The 18883-nt window shown below is 42.3% G+C and overlaps 1 protein-coding gene across 10 annotated transcripts in view; it reads left to right on the forward strand.

The window, feature by feature from the left end:
• Positions 1 to 18883, forward strand: part of CEP112 (centrosomal protein 112) — a 413298-nt gene that overhangs the window by 310245 nt on the left and 84170 nt on the right. For 8 of the 10 annotated variants that reach the window (XM_049637673.1, XM_049637674.1, XM_049637675.1 and 5 more), the window contains 2 exons: positions 8170 to 8232; positions 15233 to 15382. The exons of 1 other annotated variant lie outside the window; for it this stretch is intronic. In XM_049637673.1, coding sequence (XP_049493630.1) covers positions 8170 to 8232; positions 15233 to 15382 — 213 coding nt within the window. The remainder of the gene's footprint in view (positions 1 to 8169; positions 8233 to 15232; positions 15383 to 18883) is intronic. One more of the 10 variants, XM_049637676.1, reaches the window with a different exon arrangement.

Here is an 18883-nt window from a genome sequence, read left to right on the forward strand (position 1 = left end):
TTTCAAGAATTTGGGAAGCATCCTTTTTTTTTAATCATAAAAGCAAATATTTAATTCAGAAACTATTGCTGGTATGTTTTAAGGAAATTTATCTTTATAACATCTGTGTTTGCCTTAAGTATAAGTATTCTGGAGAAGTTTCCTAATTTTCCTCTAAATTACCTTCCCGGAAAAATGAATGCCTGAACTTTCACTAACAATAAGAAATGGAAAATAAAGGAATGAAGGACTTTTGTGTTTTGTTTTGTTTTGCTTTTTCAGGGACTTTTTTTTTTAATTTATTGTCAAGTTAGCTAATATACAGTGTAGTCTTGGCTTCAGGAGTAGATTCTCGTGATTCATCGCTTACGTACAACACCCAGGGCTCATCCCGACAAGTGCCCTCCTCAATGCCCATCACTCGTTTTCCCCATCCCTTCAACACCCGCCTCCATCAATCCTCAGTTCTCTGTATTTAAGAGTCTCTATGGTTTGCCTTCCTCTCTGTTTGTAACTTACTTTTCCTTCCTTTCCCCTATGGTCTTCTGTTAAGTTTCTCAAATTCCACATGTAAGTGAAAACACCTGATATCTGTCTTTCTCTGACTGACTTATCTCACTTAGCATAATACCCTCCAGTTCATCCATATTGTTGCAAATGGCAAGATTTCATCCTTTTTTAATCACTGAGTAGTATTCCATTGTATATGCCACATCTTCTTTATCCACTCATCAGTTGAAGGACATTTGGATTCTTTCCATTCTTTGGCTATTGTTGATAGCACTGCTATAAACATTGGGGTACATGTGCCTCTATGGATCAGCACTCCTGTAGCCTCTGGATCAATTCCTAGCACTGCTATTGCCGGGTCATAGGGTGATTCTTTTTAATTTTTTGAGAAACCCCACACTGTTTTTTAGAGTGGCTGCATCAGTTTACATTCCCACCAACAGTGCAAGAGGGTTACCCTTTTTCCACATCCTTGCCAACATTTGTTGTTGCCTGAGATGTTGCCTGACTGGTGTGAGGTGGTATCCCAGTGTGGTTTTGATCTGTATTTCCCTGATGATGAGCAATGTTGAGCATCTTTTTATTTGTCTGTTTGCTCTCTGGGTGTTTATCTTTGGAAAAGTGTCTGTTCATGTCTGCTGCCCATTTCTTCACTGACTTATGGCAAGTTCTTTATAGATTTTTGATACTTACTAACCCTTTATCTGACATGTCATTTGCAAATATCTTCTCCCATTCCGTTCGTTGCCTTTTAGTTTTGTTGATTGTTTCCGTTGCTGTGCAGAAGCTTTTTATCTTGATGAGGTCCCAGTAGTTCATTTTCGCTTGTATTTCCCTTGCCTTCGGAGACATGTCAAGTCAGAAGTTGCTGAGGCCAAGATCAGAGAAGTTGCTGCCTGGTTTCTCCTGTAGCATTTTGGTGGTTTCCTGTCTCACAATTAGGCCTTTCATCCGTTTTGAATTTATTTTTGTGTATGGTGTAAGAAAGTGGTCCAGGTTCTTCTTGTGCATGTTGCTGTCCAGTTCTCCCAGCACCATCTGCTAAAGAGACTTGTCTTTTTTTCCGTTGGATACTCTTTCCTGCTTTGTCGAAGATTAGTTGGCCATATATTTGTGGGTCCATTTCTGAGTTCTCTATTCTATTCCATTGGTCTGTGTGTCTGTTTTTGTGCCAATATCATATTGTCTTAATGATTACACCTTTGTAATACAGGCTAAAGTCCCGGATTGTGATGCCTCCAGGTTTGGTTTTCTTTTTCAAGATTACTCTGGCTATTCGGGGTGTTTTGTGGTTTCATCCAAATTTTAGGATTGTTTGCTCTAGCTCTGTGAAGAATGCTGGTGTTGTTTTGATAGGTTTTGCCTTGAGTGTGTAGATTGCTTTGGGTAGTATCAACATTTTAACAATTTCTTCCAATCCATGAGTGTGGAATGTTTTTCCATTTCTTTGTGTCTTCTTCAATTTCTTTCATAGACTTTCTATGGTTTTCAGTGTACAGATCTTTTACCTCTTTGGTTAGGTTTATTCTTAGGTATTTTATGGTTCTTGGTGCAGTTGTAAATGGGATCAACTCCTTGATCTCTCTTTCTGTTGCTTCATTATTGGTGTATAGAAATGCAACTGAATTCTGTACATTGATTTTATATCCTGCTACTTTACTGAATTTACGGACACTGAATGTATCTGTTCTAGCAGTTTTTTGATGGAGTCCTTCAGGTTTTCCATGTAAAGTATCATGTCATCTGTGAAAAGTGAAAGTTTGACTTCTAATGAAGGACTTTTTGAATGAAGGCATAATGCAAAGTACCCTACAAGAAAAGAGTACCATATTAAAATGACTAACAACCATTGATACCTTTCTGAAAATTGGTTTGTTTCTTCCCACTAGAGTTCCAAGCCCAAGATTTTGATAGGAATTGCACAGAGAAAGAGGACCGACGTATTGGGCTTTTTACCGAGGAAGACTGACCTGAGAGAGAGGCTGTCGAAAAGCAGAGGCAAACCAAGTACTCAGTGGAGGGTGGAGGGCATGACCAGCCATAATGGAGCAGTTAGAAAGAGCCAGAGATTAAAACAACAGCAGCCACCAAACAAAACAACTTCGCTCACTTCCGAATTGTGATTTTCCTCTCATCTGTTACTCTACATCTGTTCAGGCTATGCCACAGATGTTTGAAAATTGTATTTCTATATAGTAATGATAGCTATAAAAATAAGACTTAGATTAAAATAACTGTAACTCGGTTTTTTTGTATGGAAATGTACAGTCACTACCGTCCTGAGAATAAAATTATTCAAAACATGTTTTAGGGACAGCTTGCATGAGAAATTAGCTGTATATTTCCAGCCATGCTAAACCAGACCTTTTTAGATTTTTTTTTTTTTTTGAGGAGCCCAGGAATTCACGCAGTTGTGACTGAGTTTCAAACACATAGTCGAAACCGTGAAGGTTGAGAGATTAATTGTATTTCTTCAATTACTCTCATTATTCCCCAAAGTATCAGTTCTGTTGTATTTAGCCATCGGCACGCTCTAGAGGTGTTATTATGTTATCAGCTGACCTCACTTTAAGTTCAGCATTAGTGATTTCAAATGGGCCCTGATGCTTCCTGGAGTCCTGAGACTCACGCTGCGTTCCTTGGTCCCTTCCCACTTTCCTAGACGACTGTCCATACCCTTCCCTCACACCTTGAATCTCCCAGTAGTCTTTTCTTTTTTTTTTTTTTTTTTTTTTTAACGTTTATTTATTTTTGGGACAGAGAGAGACAGAGCATGAACGGGGGAGGGGCAGAGAGAGAGGGAGACACAGAATCGGAAGCAGGCTCCAGGCTCTGGGCCATCAGCCCAGAGCCCGACGCAGGGCTCGAATTCACGAACCGCGAGATCGTGACCTGAGCCGAAGTCGGACGCTCAACCGACTGAGCCACCCAGGCGCCCCTCCCAGTAGTCTTTTCTGCCATCACATTCTTGGCTGTGGGTCTTCCTTCCTACTTCCTGGGTGAGGCGGAAGCAAGCGGAACTTGCCCCACCGCTGCTGGGGGTGGTGATTTACCTGTAACTCCTAGCGAGGGCCCTCTCCTCTCCCCGATCCTGTCCCCTGTGCTCCCGATCCCATCCCCTCTCCTTTCTCAAGGACACGTCTCCTCTGAATCTGTGGCAGAACCTAGTTTTCCCTTTCTCCTGCCCGATCTTTCCCATCAGCCAGCACACATGCTGGTAGTTGTCTCCTGGTGCAAAAAACCAAACCACATAAGGCAGACCTCTCCTTACCCACTTCCCCTGCAGCCTCCAGCCCATTCCTCTCCTTCCCCTGGTGACAGAAGTCTGAAAAGATTGTCTGTCTCTGCTCCACTTGCTCTCCTTCCCGTGAGCTTCCTCGAGTCGCACTCTCATCCCCGCCACCACAGCGTGCGGGCTTGCGTTCAGATCGCCAGTCCCCCACGTGCTTCAGCCACGTGCTTATTTTTCAGTCCTCCCCTCACGTGACGCCTCTGTAGCACCCGACACAGTCCTTGAAGCACTTTCCTCACTTGGCCTCAGGATCCCCTGTTATCCTCGTTTTGTATCTCTCTGGCCACTCCTTCGGTTTGCTCTCCCGCTTATCTCCAGCCTCCTGACACTGGCAGGCTCCGGGCTCAGTAGACCGAGACTCCTCCTTTTCATATCCACTCAGTGCCTGGAGATCTCATCCAGGAGCGTAGTTCCGTATGCCGCTCCCGTACTGGCGGCGGACGTCTACTTCTAAGCTAGACCTTCCCTCTGGACTCCTGACTTCAGTATCCAAATATTCACTTCAACTCCAGATGGCCGATAAGCGTCCCCACGCTTCATGTGTCCGAAACCGATCTCTTCGTCTTCCCCCCCGAGACCTGTTCCACCCGTAATTTTTCTGATGTGAGGTAACGACAGCCCCGCTCTTCTAGTTGCTTGGGAGAAAAGTCTCGAAGCCATTCTTGGTTCCTCTCCTTTTTATCGCACGGCGTATCCAGTTGCCTCTGCTTTCAACTCTTTCAAAGAATCTGGCCACTTCTCACCACATCCTCTGTTACCGGCCCGGATCATTTGCGACAGCCTCTCAACTGGCTTCTCTGCTGGCTTCTTGCCCCAAACAGGAGCCGGGCTGAGTTCAGTCATGTCACTCCCGTAACCGAAACCTCTTCAGTGACTCTCTCCATTTCACGCACAGTAAAAGCCACATTCCGTACCATTGCCTACAACACCAAGAAGGTTCTGGCTTCTCCTTCTCTCTCAAACCTTATCCCAGGGAGACATTGCTCACCAACCCGACCGCACCGGCCGCCTCACCGCGCCCACAACCGCAACGTGCCAGCCATCCCTCTGCCTCCAGGCCGTGGCGACCGGCCCTCCTTCTGCCTGAGCTCTTTCGGTGCTCCTTTATCTCCTACAGGGCTGTGCTCCTCCGTCGTATCCCTCCCGTGAGGCTTTCCCTAACTCCCACGTTTTGTAAATTTTTTGCATTATGTTTATTTATTTTGAGAGAGCGCGCGCGCACGAGCCGGGGAGGCGTAGAGAGCAAGGTGGGGTTAGAGGATCCGAAGCAGGCTCCAGGCCTTGCAGCACAGAGCCCAGTGCGGGGCTCAATTGAACTCACGAACCATGAGATCGTGACCTGAGCTGAAACCAAGAGTCGGATGCTCAACCAGCGGAGCCACCCAGGTGCCCCCCGCCTCGCACACTGTTAGACCGTAAACTGCTCCCACCTTCCATCACCTCTCCTCTCTTTCCTGTTTCATTGTCTCCATGGCTCTTTTACCACCTAAAATATCGTCACCCCTGTAAGCTGTTTCGTTGACTCACTAGCGTAGCATTTCCGTAAAGGTCGGGAGGGATGTTTGTCTGCTTTCTTCACTGCTCTAGCCCCAGTGGCCTGGAATGGATGAATGCATTCGATGGCAAAGGAACTGACATGAGTCTGCGGGCTTCTGGCACAGGCTGTCTTGCACAAACCAGCATCTCTGATTCCAGCTTCTTTAGGGAAAATAACCTAATCTTCACGACGCTGTGATTTTTATATTTTCTAGTGAGTAAGTATCTGTAGGGCACCTGCCACGTGGAAAGAGCTCTTTGTTAAATGAGCAAAAAATACCGTATCAAGCATTTTGTGATTAAAAACAACACCAGCAGAATGGGAGCCAAGACAGATAAGCCTCACGAGGTTCAGAGTGGCCTTAATTCTCTAATGGAGAGTGTAATTTATTAATTACAGAGGTAGAATAGAGTTTGGTAGCTTTAAGAGAAAGAAGAGTAATAGTCGCAGGCCCTCTCTTCTGAAAAAAAAAAAAAAAAAAACAAAAAAACAAACCACCACTACCCAGTGTACTGAGTGGGACTATAGACGCAGAGAGATTTATGGAATAAACTCTGAAGAATTGCTTTTGACCTTAAGTCCATAAAACACACGGCTGTTGTCTTAACGCGGGTTCTATAACAAAACGCCATACGCTGGGAGGCTTATCCAGAACAGAAATTCATCCCTGATAGTTCTGGAAGCTGGAAGCCTGCGATCCAGGTGCCTGCCAGCGTATCGGGTTCTGGTGAGAGCCTCCTTCCGGGTCGCAGACCCCATCTTGTTACGTCCTCACGGGGCGGGAGAAAGCAAGCTCTCTGGCTTCTTATTAGGGCACTAATCCCATCCACGAGGGGATTCCACCAAAGGCCTCACCTCCAAATACCATCACATTGGGATTAGGGTTTCAGCATATGTGTTTATTCCGTGTCTGCCTCTGCCCCCGCTCCTGGTTTGCTCTCTGGGGAGATGGAATGAGAGAGAGGACACAGGCGCGGCTGGGGGCAATGAGAAATTGGGTTTGTGCAAGAGTCCGTATCCGGAACCCGTAGGCAGCCCTCTGCAGACATCAGTAGCCAGATCTCTGCCGCCAGGAAGGACACTGGATGATGCAGGTCTGGGCAAAATGGTTCAAGACGAAGGTCCAGTCAGAGACGGGCATGGGAGAGCCCAGGCCCTCCCGACACACCCTGACGTGGAGTCCATGCATCCCTGGCCTGTTTTAGAGGCTTCGCTTTATTACTGTTTATTTTTAATGTTTATTTTTGAGAGCGAGAAAGAGCATGAGTGGGGGAGGGGCAGAGAGAGAGAGAGGGAGACACAGAATCCGAAGCAGGCTCCAGGCTCCGAGCCGTCAGCACAGAGCCCGACCGGGGGGCTCGAACTCACGAACCTCTAGATCATGACCTGAGCCGAAGTCGGACGCTCAACCGACTGAGTCACGCAGGCGCCCCTAGAGGCCTCACTTTAAATAAGAAAGATCGCCTGACTGTTGAGGAAAGTTTCTAAAGGGAGAAACAGAGACAGAACTGGTTGGCAAAGCAAATAAATAAAAGGAACTCGGAAAAAAACACAGACGCTCTAGAGAACAGAAAAATGTGTTGTGTACGTACAGACATAGAAATATGAATGACGTGTATGTGAATCTGCTAACCTAGGCAGAGAGAGGTATGCTGTGTGCTCTACTACGTGGGTTTAAAGTGGCTCCATCACTTCCCGGCTGTGTGATGCTGGGCAAGCTGCTTAACCTCTCTGTACCTCCATTACCTCATCTGGAAAAGGGCATTGACGTTGCTACTCAGAGAACAAAAACAATCCTCTTGGAAATTGTGAGTAGTGTGGCAGATTTTTTTTTTTTTAGTTCAATAGAAACTTAAAGCGAAAAGTTGGAAGCTCTCCGTGAAAGATCAAAAAGACAAAGAAATGGAAAATAGAAATAATGAGAAGGAAGGGACGATAAACCTGAGCAGTCAGAGCTGTGGAGACAGACGAGAGAGAGGGGGACCTGGGTACAGAGAGCGGAAATTCTGAGAGCCATGACCCAAGCTCTTCTAGAAGCAAAGGACACAGCTACTTCGCACTTGCACGATGAGAGGCAGGCCTGGCACAGGTGTGTGGCTGAGCCGTTGCCCAGCACCCAGGATGCAGGGAGGCTTCCGGAGGGCAGGAAAGCGGGTCGCCTGCGGAGGACGGGGACTGGGTGGCAAAAGAGATAGTTGGGTTCTGAGGAAAAGGGACTTACTCTGGGAAGGCGACCCTGCTTCCGGGACGTGGACATTGTTTGACTTAGATATATTTGTCACTTCGAAAAAGTCGTTCTGGTGTGTGAGGCAGAGTGGGGGCTCCCGTCTTTTGCTCGGTGAGTCTCAGAATCTCCTATCTGCCTCTGTCCAGGAGCATCTCGTTCTTTCATCTTGCAACAATGAGAAAGAGGATTAAATTTACCTCTTCCTGTTTCTCCTCCTCCTCTCCCCTCCCTTGTTTCCCTTCCCTTCTCCCTTTGATTCTTCCCCCTTTCCATACTTTACCCTCTGAGCCTTCACACCCTTGCTAGGTCTATTTCTGTCTCTTCTTCTCCCTTTCTCTTTCTCTCCACAGAAGTCTGTGTTTGTCTAATAATTGGCAGGAGAGATTTTTTTTTCTTTTTTCTTTTTTTTTTTTTTTGCTTTTGCTTTTTGCTTTTTAAGTGATGAATAGTTGGCGTTAGATCAAAGACAAGCCCTGTGGTTTTCTGGCTGCCCCAGAAGGGCGGTGCAGCTGGCAGCCATCCCAGCTGCCTGGTGATAGGCATGTGGAAGAGATACCAAACTCACAGGTCACTGTGTGTGTGTGTGTGTGTGTGTGTGTGTGTTCGTGTACGTGTGTCTTTCAGGCCAACAGCAGGCTGAAGCAGATCGAGAAGGAATACACCCAGAAGCTCGCCAAATCTTCACAGGTAAGAACGTTGAAAGCCAAAAAAAAAAAAAAAAAAAAAAAAGAAAAAAAAAAAGCAAAACTGTAACAAACAAAAAAGAAACCTACACGTAAAAGCATCTGTACCTTAGAGTTAAGCTTCATCCCCTTCAGTGTTTTTACGGGTTGTTAGCCTATTGTTGATGGGTATATGGATCAATAACACATGCTCTTCGTATTTGGGTCTTATTAAAAGATTCTTGAAGTTGGGCGTATCAAACCATTTGAACTAACACATACACACACACACACACACACACACACGCAGTCAGATGTTGTAAAACCAGCCTGTGCACTTGAACAAGCCCAGGCTGCAGCATATTTCACAAGGGCGGGAAATACACACCTACGTTTGTGATGTAAGCACTTTGATACCCTCTGTACCTTTTTTGCAATATTCCATTTAGTTGCGCCTCAAGTCTGCTTACCAACAAAATTCAAGATGATGAATGCTCTGGGTTAAATTAGCTGCCCGACGGCTGACTCCTTTGGGGGAAAAGAATTAGAAATCGCTACATTCCTATCTTGTTTCATGTTGTTGCTATTGCAGTTTTAGGAGAAGGCCAGTAATTGAATGCTTGTCTCAACTCGACCTATGATGCTTAAAATCATTTTTCTGCATCGGTTGTTACAATAATATCCTATAGTATCATTTAGGGAGTCCCAAGCATTCCTTAGTTTTATGAGTAATCCTAGAATAAAAAACACTGAATTTCACTGCATAGATGGATACGGTGAGCCATTCACTTTTGTGGGCATCGTCTCTAATGATTTTTAAAATCAGACTTTCATAGCATTTTGGCATCCACACGGTGATGTGTGGCCGTGAACTGAAATTTATGTACCATTTTATAAGTTACCACACCATGGTAGTAATAGCAACACAAGGACCAAAACACGGTAATAAAATCAAGAATTTTACGGGGCACTAACCATGTTGACTCAGTGTTCGTTCACGGTGACTCAGTGTTCGTTCACTGTAACTCTGGGGTGAGGAACCATGATTGGCTCCATTTTCCAAGTTGAGGAGACTGAGACCCAGAGAGGCGAGGTCACAGGAGTTAGCGAGTGACCAAGCCAGGACCCCGCCTGCATCTGACTTGGGAACAGAAGCTCGCAGCCTGACGTCATCAGCCTGGCCCAGTCCCTCCCGTTTTTAAATATGGCAGAACTCTGGTGATACCTATCATGAAATTTCTTAGATTATACAATTATTTCTAAAACGTGCATAGGTCATATAATGTACATCCCATTCGGAAAACTGAGTGTCTTTGTCTAAGTGAAGATTTATATGTGTTTATTTAAAAGATGATGATTATGTCTTGATTGCCATTATTCCAGCCCTTTCTTGAAGAAGGAACTTGAGGAAATATCCCTTTTTAACCACTGAGAAAGATTCTTTTTTTTCTGTCAGTGTTTATTTTTGAGAGAGAAAGTGTGGGAGCAGGGGAGGGGCAGAGAGAGAGGGAGACTGAGGATCTGAAGTGGGGTATGTGCTGACAGCAGAGAACCCCATGCGGGGCTTGAACTCACAAACTGTGAGATCATCACGTGAGCTGATGTCGGATGCTTAACCAGCTGAGCCACCCAGGCGCCCCACTGAAAAAGATTCTTTTTTTTTTTTTAGCTTATTTATTTATTTGCAAGAGACAGAGACAGTGCGAGTGGGGGAGAGGCAGAGAGAAAGAGAGGATCCCAAGCAAGCTCCACACTTCCAGTGCAGAGCCCTACGTGGGGCTTGAACTCACGAAACCGAGACTGTGAGATCATGACCTGAGCCGAAACCAAGAGTCAGATGCTTAACCGACTGAGCCACCCAGGCGCCCCTCTGAAAGAGAGTCGTATAGTCAGAAGAAATATTATGACTGCAAAAGTTCAAGTTTGGACTAAGACATGAAAAATCCTGCTAATCACGTCCTGCTAATTTTGCTTTATGTCAAATGGGGGAGGCAGACCGAAAGTGAGATGTAAGATAGCTACTCAAAATGCTTAAATAATGGGAGTATAAACAGGAGTGTTTATCTAAAGGAATGAATGAAGAAGCCTGATTAGTTCATATTAAAACAAATTAAACGTAAGTTCGCGTGGAAGAAAGCCTAAGCTCTGGAGTCTATCAGACCCGAATTTGAATACCGGCCCTACTACTTAGAGGACCTTGAGCGAGTTACCTGCACTCTCTGGAATTCAGTTTCCTCACTTGTAAAATGAGGGAGTAGTACTTACCTCATAGGATAGTTTTAAGTATTAAGTAATATGATGCAAGTACACAGCGCTTAGTACACAGCAAAGCACTGAATAACTGTTAGCTCGTATGGCAGCAGTATTAAGGTCGGAACAGAGAAAAGAAAGGAGGAAGCAAAGAATAAAAAGGATAGGGAAGGCACAAGACACTATTTTTAATTTACTTTTGGTGTTCAAGAATTGGTAAGATCTCCCTGCAAAATTTGGAGAGGGAGCGCGTCGCTAAATATTTTCCCAAGTAAAGATATGAAGAAGCAGGAGGAGGAGGGGGAGGGGGAGGAGGAGGGGGAGGAGGAGCATAAAAACCCAACTAGTAAAGCTATCCTGTCCTGTAGCCATTATTTCATACATCAGAGAACAGAGCAACACCAAAAAAGAAAAAAAATCTTTGTGAGAGTGTAATAGCATAATAAAAGACAGCCCATCCTCCTCAAAAAAGGTAGGATGACAACCTTACATTGATAACATTTTGTTGGCCCACCTGTAAATATACGTAAATGTTTATATGTCTATAGATATATGTGCATATTTGTATCTGTGTACTGGCATTTGAGAAACATCGGTCTAGAATCCAGTCAGTTTAAGGAAACAGATTATTTGAAAATCAACATTGCAAACAGAACCACAGATTGACTGTTTCTGTTCTCCAGTGAGAGTTTGCTGGCATCTCTAACTCATATCTAAGATGAGGAGAATTCCAGAAGCAAAGTTTGCTTAACCGTTCATCAGGTTTTAAAAAACTCCATCTCTGGAAAAAAAAAATTTTTTTTTAAGTGATATGATGAATGCATTTGTAATGAATGCATTGGTACCCAGGAGACCATCAGGTCACATTTGGAAAGTATTTTAAATATTTTCCTCCCGTACAGGACGTTGCTTAATCTTTAAATTTTATTGAGTTTTTAGGATCTAATGGACCACGAACGCTAAACCCTTGGCATACCCAGGAGTGTGCCCCTTCTGGGATTCTCAGTGTTCACCACGATGGCAATGTTTGCATCATCTCTGGGTACACTCACAAATGGAATTTCCATCAGAATCACATATTTGTTCTTTTTGTCTTACTATTACATATTAACCTTGCCTTTTCAATGTTAGCACGGTTGTCCCCACTCAACTGACTCACCTGGTGGCCATTTTTCAGAGAGAGAGAGAGAGATCGCCATTTTGCAAGAATGGAGGTAGTTTGGGACAAGTCTAGAGCTGGAATACCAGGGGAACTTGCCCGTTGCCAAGGGCCTGGCTCCCCCCTAGGGCCCTCGCTCACTCGCACGGACCCAATGCCGATTAGGCCTCGGCATATGCCACGTGTCCCACGTGCCCCCAGCCTTCGTGTGGTTCTCCAGAAAAGCAACCGGAATGCAAAAGGTGCCGGGGTGCCATTCTTTTATGAGGATCTTCAGTGTTCACCAAATCTTCCCAAGTAGGCCCCGTCTGTTGTATTTCAAAGAAGGCTTTTGTAAAACTCTCAAAGTATACTACAATCTGAAAACCATCAGAGTGAGTTAAAGATGAGATGTTAACCTCTATCCAGAATCCTATTTTTAAGACCACTAGCCTTTTTGCCAAGGGTTAACCGCTTAGCAATAATTAACTATTATAGCTTTCATGAGTTGGGTTGCTTGTGGCCTCAGCCTGAAATAGATCTCATTTTGCTTCCCAAAATATTAATTTTTAATATCGCATGGGAGTGTTCGAATCCACAGCTTTCTCTGAAGCTAAATACAGGGTAAACATTCAGTTGAGGGGCAACATTGTGTTTTATGGTGTTTAATTATGATTCAGTCAAAACTGGCGGGGCTTATGATTGCATAGATCAGTTCTGATTTTTCTCAGCAACTTTTTACATTCTTGTCCTATGAAAGCCTAGATCATCTCGATATAATTTACCAGGTAATTATTATTTTTTATTTACTATGATTATAGTTCTACTCCTTAAATATTAAGTGCTGGTTATGTGCACTGAGCTAAGGTGAACATAGTCTGTTGTCTTTTACTGTCTATCTACAACCAAGTGAGTTTTGTTCTTTACCTAAAGCATATTAATCTCGTTAGTATTATTTCTCAATCTTAAATCTCCATTCCAGTTTTAAAAAATGTCCACATTTTAGCCACCTCTCCATGTCTGTCTCATCTATTAGTCTGTCAACTGATTTATCTACTCATCTGCCTAACGTGTTTCACCTGAAGTGTTTTCACATTCTCCCTAGATCATCTTCATAAGTTTTTAAAATAACTTTCCCAAGATAATCTCATTACTTCCCCCAAGGAGTCTCATTATTCCCCCAAAGAATGCAGGGTTTCCTCTTCCGCACAAAAGCAAGCACACTCTTCTCAGAACATCCTGGACTTTGCTGATAGTTCCTTCCAAAACCTGCACGCACTTCTTTTTGATGTACTCTTGTCATTAAGCTTCTGAAAACGAGAGACCCTGGTTTCATGCCCTTGTGGTCACTTGAAGAATTCTCAAATATTTTTTATCTTTAGTCTCGGTCAACTAAAAGCTAATCTAATCTTACTGTTTTTTAAAGAAAAAAAAATTACTTTGCACTTTAGAAACATATTACGGGATCACGGTAGTGGATGTACGAATCTATGCATGTGACACAACTGCATAGCACCAAACACACACTCTTGCACGCACATAGCACGCACACACACACATACGCACACATAACCGAACACACACAGCGAACACGTGACAGAGTTGGGCTTACCGCTTCTACAGAGTTGTAGTTTACTGAACTCGAAACGCTCCAATAGTCATTGAAATAGTGAGTTATTTTTACTATTTGGCTCCATGCTCGTATAAAATATCAATCTTAGGTTTCATGTTGGGCCAAGGAAATTTGGCTCTTTCTTATCTCTGGCTCCTCTCGCTCTGTGACTGCAAGTGAGTTGATTATTCTGTGCCTCAGTTTTTGACATTCACTATAAGAATTTAACCTTCCCTGTTTGATGGAAGTGCTAGGAGAATTAATTGAATTGATGCCAGAGTGGGAACAACATTTGATCAAAATTCAGAAAACAGATGAAAAACATCTTTATTCTCAGTAAATGAATTCCCGCACTCATAGCAAAAGGTTCAATTTGTATTTAAAAATACTAACGTACTACTGTTATGTATTTTACCATGTATTTCCCAGTGGTCTTTTCATTTGATTATTGACAAATTCTTTTTTTTTTTTAATCGTTTTTTTTTTTTTTATTTTTTTTTTATTTTTGAGACAGAGAGAGACAGAGCATGAACAGGGGAGGGGCAGAGAGAGAGGGAGACACAGAATCGGAAGCAGGCTCCAGGCTCTGAGCCATCAGCCCAGAGCCCGATGCGGGGCTCGAACTCACGGACCGCGAGATCGTGACCTGAGCCGAAGTCGGCCGCTTAACCGACTGAGCCACCCAGGCGCCCCGATTATTGACAAATTCTAAATGTTAAACTTTGTTACAGTGAGCTTGCTCACTTCTAAAAGCATAAGATACTCCCTATTTTACTGTAAATATGCTATTATTTATGTCCATAGTAACACGTGATATTTCTATAGGACTTGGCTTCTGGGAGACTCCAGACAGTTTCTATTTATTGCCTTATAATGCTGTACTCGAGTTTTGTTGTCAAATATTAGGTGGAAAAACTGAATTCAAGCAAGGTGATTAACTTGTCCAGTGTATCTCACCAACCAGCCCTGCACCCATAGAACCAACAGTCTTCTATTCTAACCTGGGACTAAAGTATTTTTTTTGTTTGGTTTGGTTTGGTTTTAATTAGAAGAAGAAACAACTATTTCCTGCTTTTAAAAAGTCATCGCTATTGAATTTGGAAGGAAATGGATACATCCAAACCCAAGGAAGAGTGATATTCTCAGTCAGCTCATTGAAAAAGGTCCCTCATCAGATGATTACTTGGGAGAACTTGGAGGGGACCCATTCATGGAGAGAACCAGTTATCCAATGTGGAGAATAAACTTTCTGAATAAACTTTCATGGATATCTATCAGTTAGGGGAAAGGCAACTCATTTGGAACTAGGTCATAATAAGATTCTCTTCCCTACCAAAATCTTGCTTAAGAGAAAAACAAAGGCTACTTAGAACAACCAATTAGTATGGCAATCGATCTTTGTGGTTCAAGTCCCGCCTGTCTTTTTGCTTGGATGTCATCTTCAGCAATGTGACATTTTGACCTCTTTCTGTGCCTCTCTTTCTCCACTTATAAAAGATGGGTGATAATAATGTTTGTAAATGACATAGGAATTTAAGGCACTTAGCACAATGCACAAACCTTAGTGAGTGCTCAAAAATTGTTGTGTGGAACTGGGTAACTCTAAAGAATGAGGTCTGTTCATTATTTTCTTTCGTTATCACAGTTCCAAGTGTTAGGAAAGGCAAAATAGCTTTTTTTTTTTCATTCTAATAAGTGTGTTTCTCAGTGAAATAAAATCTGACGCTTTTCATATTTTTGAGATCACAGATGTTCTTTCTTCTGATGAGTAAATATTGTGGAATGTTATAGTGGAAATGTCTTCCAAATATAATTGGTTCAGCAGTTTTTCACCATTCACAGTTTTATTATAGTCTCTTATTGTGTGGAATTTCATGCATTATAGTGTGCGATATGTTAATTGAAAATATTTAGTTTGTGGATTAGAGTTTTGCCAAATCCGCCCTTTTGTGGAGCATAAATACATATAAAATAGATGCCTCTCACTGAAGAATTTGAAGTTCTCGCATGCTGTTTTCATTTTAGATCATAGCAGAACTTCAGACAACCATTTCCTCTCTGAAAGAGGAGAACAGCCGGCTGCAGCTTGCTGCAGAAAGACGGCTCCAGGACGTTACACAGAAGTTTGAAGATGAGAAGAAGCAGCTGATTAGAGATAATGACCGAGCAATCAAGGTAATCTGAAGACTTCAGTAACCAGTGGTACTAGCTGCTTTAATGTAATTAAAAGGAGGGCTGAAATCCCAGCAGTGGGCAGATGAATGCAGGTATCTGGCTTGTTCACACAGCCTGCAGTAATTCCATTCACTGGACTCTACCTTTGATGTATCCAGTGACTCAGGCTGACTTCCCTCTAAGAGATCACATGCCAGCATAAAAAGTCATTTTTGGCAAGCCCAGTCCATTCACATTGAACAAATATTTGAAAAATACCCTGTCCTTTCTCTTGAGAACCACTTTGGAACTGTCTCTTGATATTAGGAAGACCGTTTTAGCCCAGTACTGCTGGCTAATAAATTCAGAAGTCAGCTTCCAATTTACATTCTGTTCTTTGCCCACATCCTTTCATTATGCATTCACATAATGAGAAATAACCTGTTTGAGGTTTGGAATGCCAACCATTTGATGTGCTTTGACATAGTACAGGGTAGATGCGTTGCTGCTGAGAACCTAGGCCGTTTCCAAATGGCTTCGGAGAATCACGCCTTTAATAGCAACAGAAAATTCCCTGGACCCTGATTCTTTAGGTGACAGGCAGTTAGATCTCAAAGTAGTTTTTTTCTTGGCTTCATTGCGGCAAATATTATTGTAAGTGTCTACATCATGCTGTGTTTAATCTGTGAGGATAAGCATCTGGAAACCTTTATAAATAAGATTTAAAAGAGAACAAAAATTTTTTTTCTAAGAATTTCCAGCAAAAGATTATTTTTCAGTGATTTTACTTTGTTATAACAATGCTTAAAGCATGTCGAGTAATCATACAAAGCGAGGAAAAATAAAAGAAACATTTGGGTTTTATCACTGCCCTTTTCTGCCTAACCCCTCCGTCTTTCTTTTCTATAGCCTATTGTGGGCAATCTGAGTAATTTACGGAAAAGTTAGTGTTAATGTAAGTTGCTTTTTAAAATACACTCTTATTTAAGCCTGGACAACACTGAATGGAATAAAAACCCTTCAGATATGGACAAAATCTTGGTGGCTATTCCTTCCAGCCTCCTCACTTAGAGGTGAGGACTTACTTTATTTTGTTCTTAATGAGATTTTCCCTATATATTGCCATCAGTGAGCTTTTTTTTTCCCCCCTACATGTGATACATGACAAAAGAAGAGGTTTCTTTTTTTATATTCTGGTAGTTGAAAAAAATATTTGTGAAGCTCTTCTCATTTGTAAATGCACAGTAGGTACTCACTGATCTGTGTAACTTTCATTTTCGAGTTGAATACTTTGTTTAAACTCTTTTAGTTGTATAAAAATTTCATTTTTTTTTAAGTTTACTTATTTTGAGAGGGAGAGGGAGCAAATGTGCACACATGAGCGGGCAAGAGGCAGAGAGAGAGGGAGAGACAGAGAATCCCAAGCAGGCTCCATGCTGTCAGCCCAGAGCCCAATGCGGGGCTCGACCTCAGGAACCATGAGATCATGACCTAAGCCAAAATCAAGAGTCAGAGGCTTAGGGGCGCCTGGGTGGCACAGTCGGTTAAGTGTCCGACTTCGGCTCAGGTCATGATCTCACAGTTCATGAGTTTGAGCCCCACGTTGGGCCCTGTGCTGACAGCTCGGAGCCTGGAGCCTGCTTCGGATTCTGTGTCTCCCTCTCTCTCTGCCCCTCCCCTGCTCACACTCTGTCTCTCTCTCTCTCTCTCTCTCCTTCAAAAATAAATAAACATTAAAAAAAAAAAAGTCAGACACTTGAGCCACCCAGACTTCCCTACAAATTTCATTTTAAGTGCATTTCTTTTCCAAATACCATGTGGTAGCTAAGTTCCAAATTTTAAATAAATAGTTGAATCCCAATATACACAGAAAGGGAAAACATAGATTTACAGCACAGTTTCTAGTATGTTTCTTAAGATTAAAAAAAAAAAATCTTGAAAGCAATATCACTAGCACAACTGCCTATTTTTAAGTGTTTTTGCAGTTTTAATCCATTTACCTGTCAAAATGGAAAAACACTGTGATCCTAATTTCCAAAAAAATGTCAGTTCCTAAAGACTGAAATTAAAAGATGGTAGTATATAAGTACATACATAATATCATATTAAAACATAGATTATGTGATATTATGACCTCCAAACACAGGTACCTGAAAATAACTAAAGTTATAATGTAGGTAAGCTACAGTTCATTTTTGATTGACTCAATTAGATTATGTGTAAAGTGAAGGACATTTGTGGGTTTGTTTTTTTTTTTTTAATAACCTACTTAAGATAAATAATTCATTAGCACTCCTCGCCTTGCTTTTTTTTTTTTCCAGACTATGTCACAAAACATAAAAGGAATAATAGCTAATACTTACTTAACATGTACTATGTATCAGGCTGTCTGCCAGACATTTTTATTCATCACCAATTCCATTATCTCATTTAAGCCTTATAGTAATCTTTATAAGGAAGGCATTTCTATCACCCCCATCTTAAAAGTGTGAAAACTGAGGCTCTGAGGTTACGTAACCAGCCCAAGGTCATTATGTGCCTAATATTTTGTGATATTAAATATTAGTGTTGAAACAATAGAAGCAAAGAGTGCTGGATAAGGAGTGTGCTTGCTAATTATGAAATGTACTTCATCCCACTTTCTGGGTTGGGGATGAGCTGAGCTCCCCAGCTGGCGGTCAGGGAAGAGGACAGAGAGTAAACCTGATTCTTACCCTGCCATAGCTTACAATAAATAATGTCTCCGTGGATCAACAAACCTTCTTTTAAAGTAATTCTTTGGGGAGAAGTTAGGGTATAGAGTAGTCTACTAAAATCCACTTATAAGGGCCACCAGAGTGGTATAGTGTAACCTGATAAAACATTTCTAGAGAATAATTTGGCAACCCCTATCATTATTAAATTGCCTGAGAGGCATGCCCAAGTTTGGACCCATTTCCAGAATTTGCCCTAAGGTGGAAGTTAAAGGGTTGCAGTGAACTTTAGCTAGCCAAAAGGATGTTTGTTCTAGCATTCATTCATTCATTCATTTATCCAATAACTATTTATCAAGGTCCCGTTACATGCTAGGCACCCACAATACTAGCGTTTTCTATTTCCTTTCGGTATTTTTTTGCCATCGTACATGAATTAAAACTATGCACTATTGAAAATGGTGTTGGAGAAGCATATATAAGGATATTGAAAATGTTCACAAGATAGTTTTCGATGAACATGTGGTTTACAGGGGCGCCTGGGTGGCTCAGTTGGTTAAGCATCTGCCTCTTGATCTCGGCTCAGGTCAGGATCTCACGGTGGGTGAGTTTGAGTCCTGTATCGGGCTCTGCATTGACAGCACAGAGCCTGCTTGGGATTCTCCCTCTGCCTCTCTCTGCCCTTCCCTCCCCCTACCTCTCAAAATAAATAGATAAACTTTAAGAAAAAGAAATTACATCATAGCATTAAGGTGAACATGATTTCAGGTATCATACGTATGAGGGAAAAAAGAGAAGGAAAGCCAAATAGTCACAAAATGAGATAATA

Source organism: Panthera uncia, chromosome E1 (assembly GCF_023721935.1).
Source record: "Panthera uncia isolate 11264 chromosome E1, Puncia_PCG_1.0, whole genome shotgun sequence".
NCBI classification, from domain to species: Eukaryota; Metazoa; Chordata; class Mammalia; order Carnivora; family Felidae; genus Panthera; species Panthera uncia.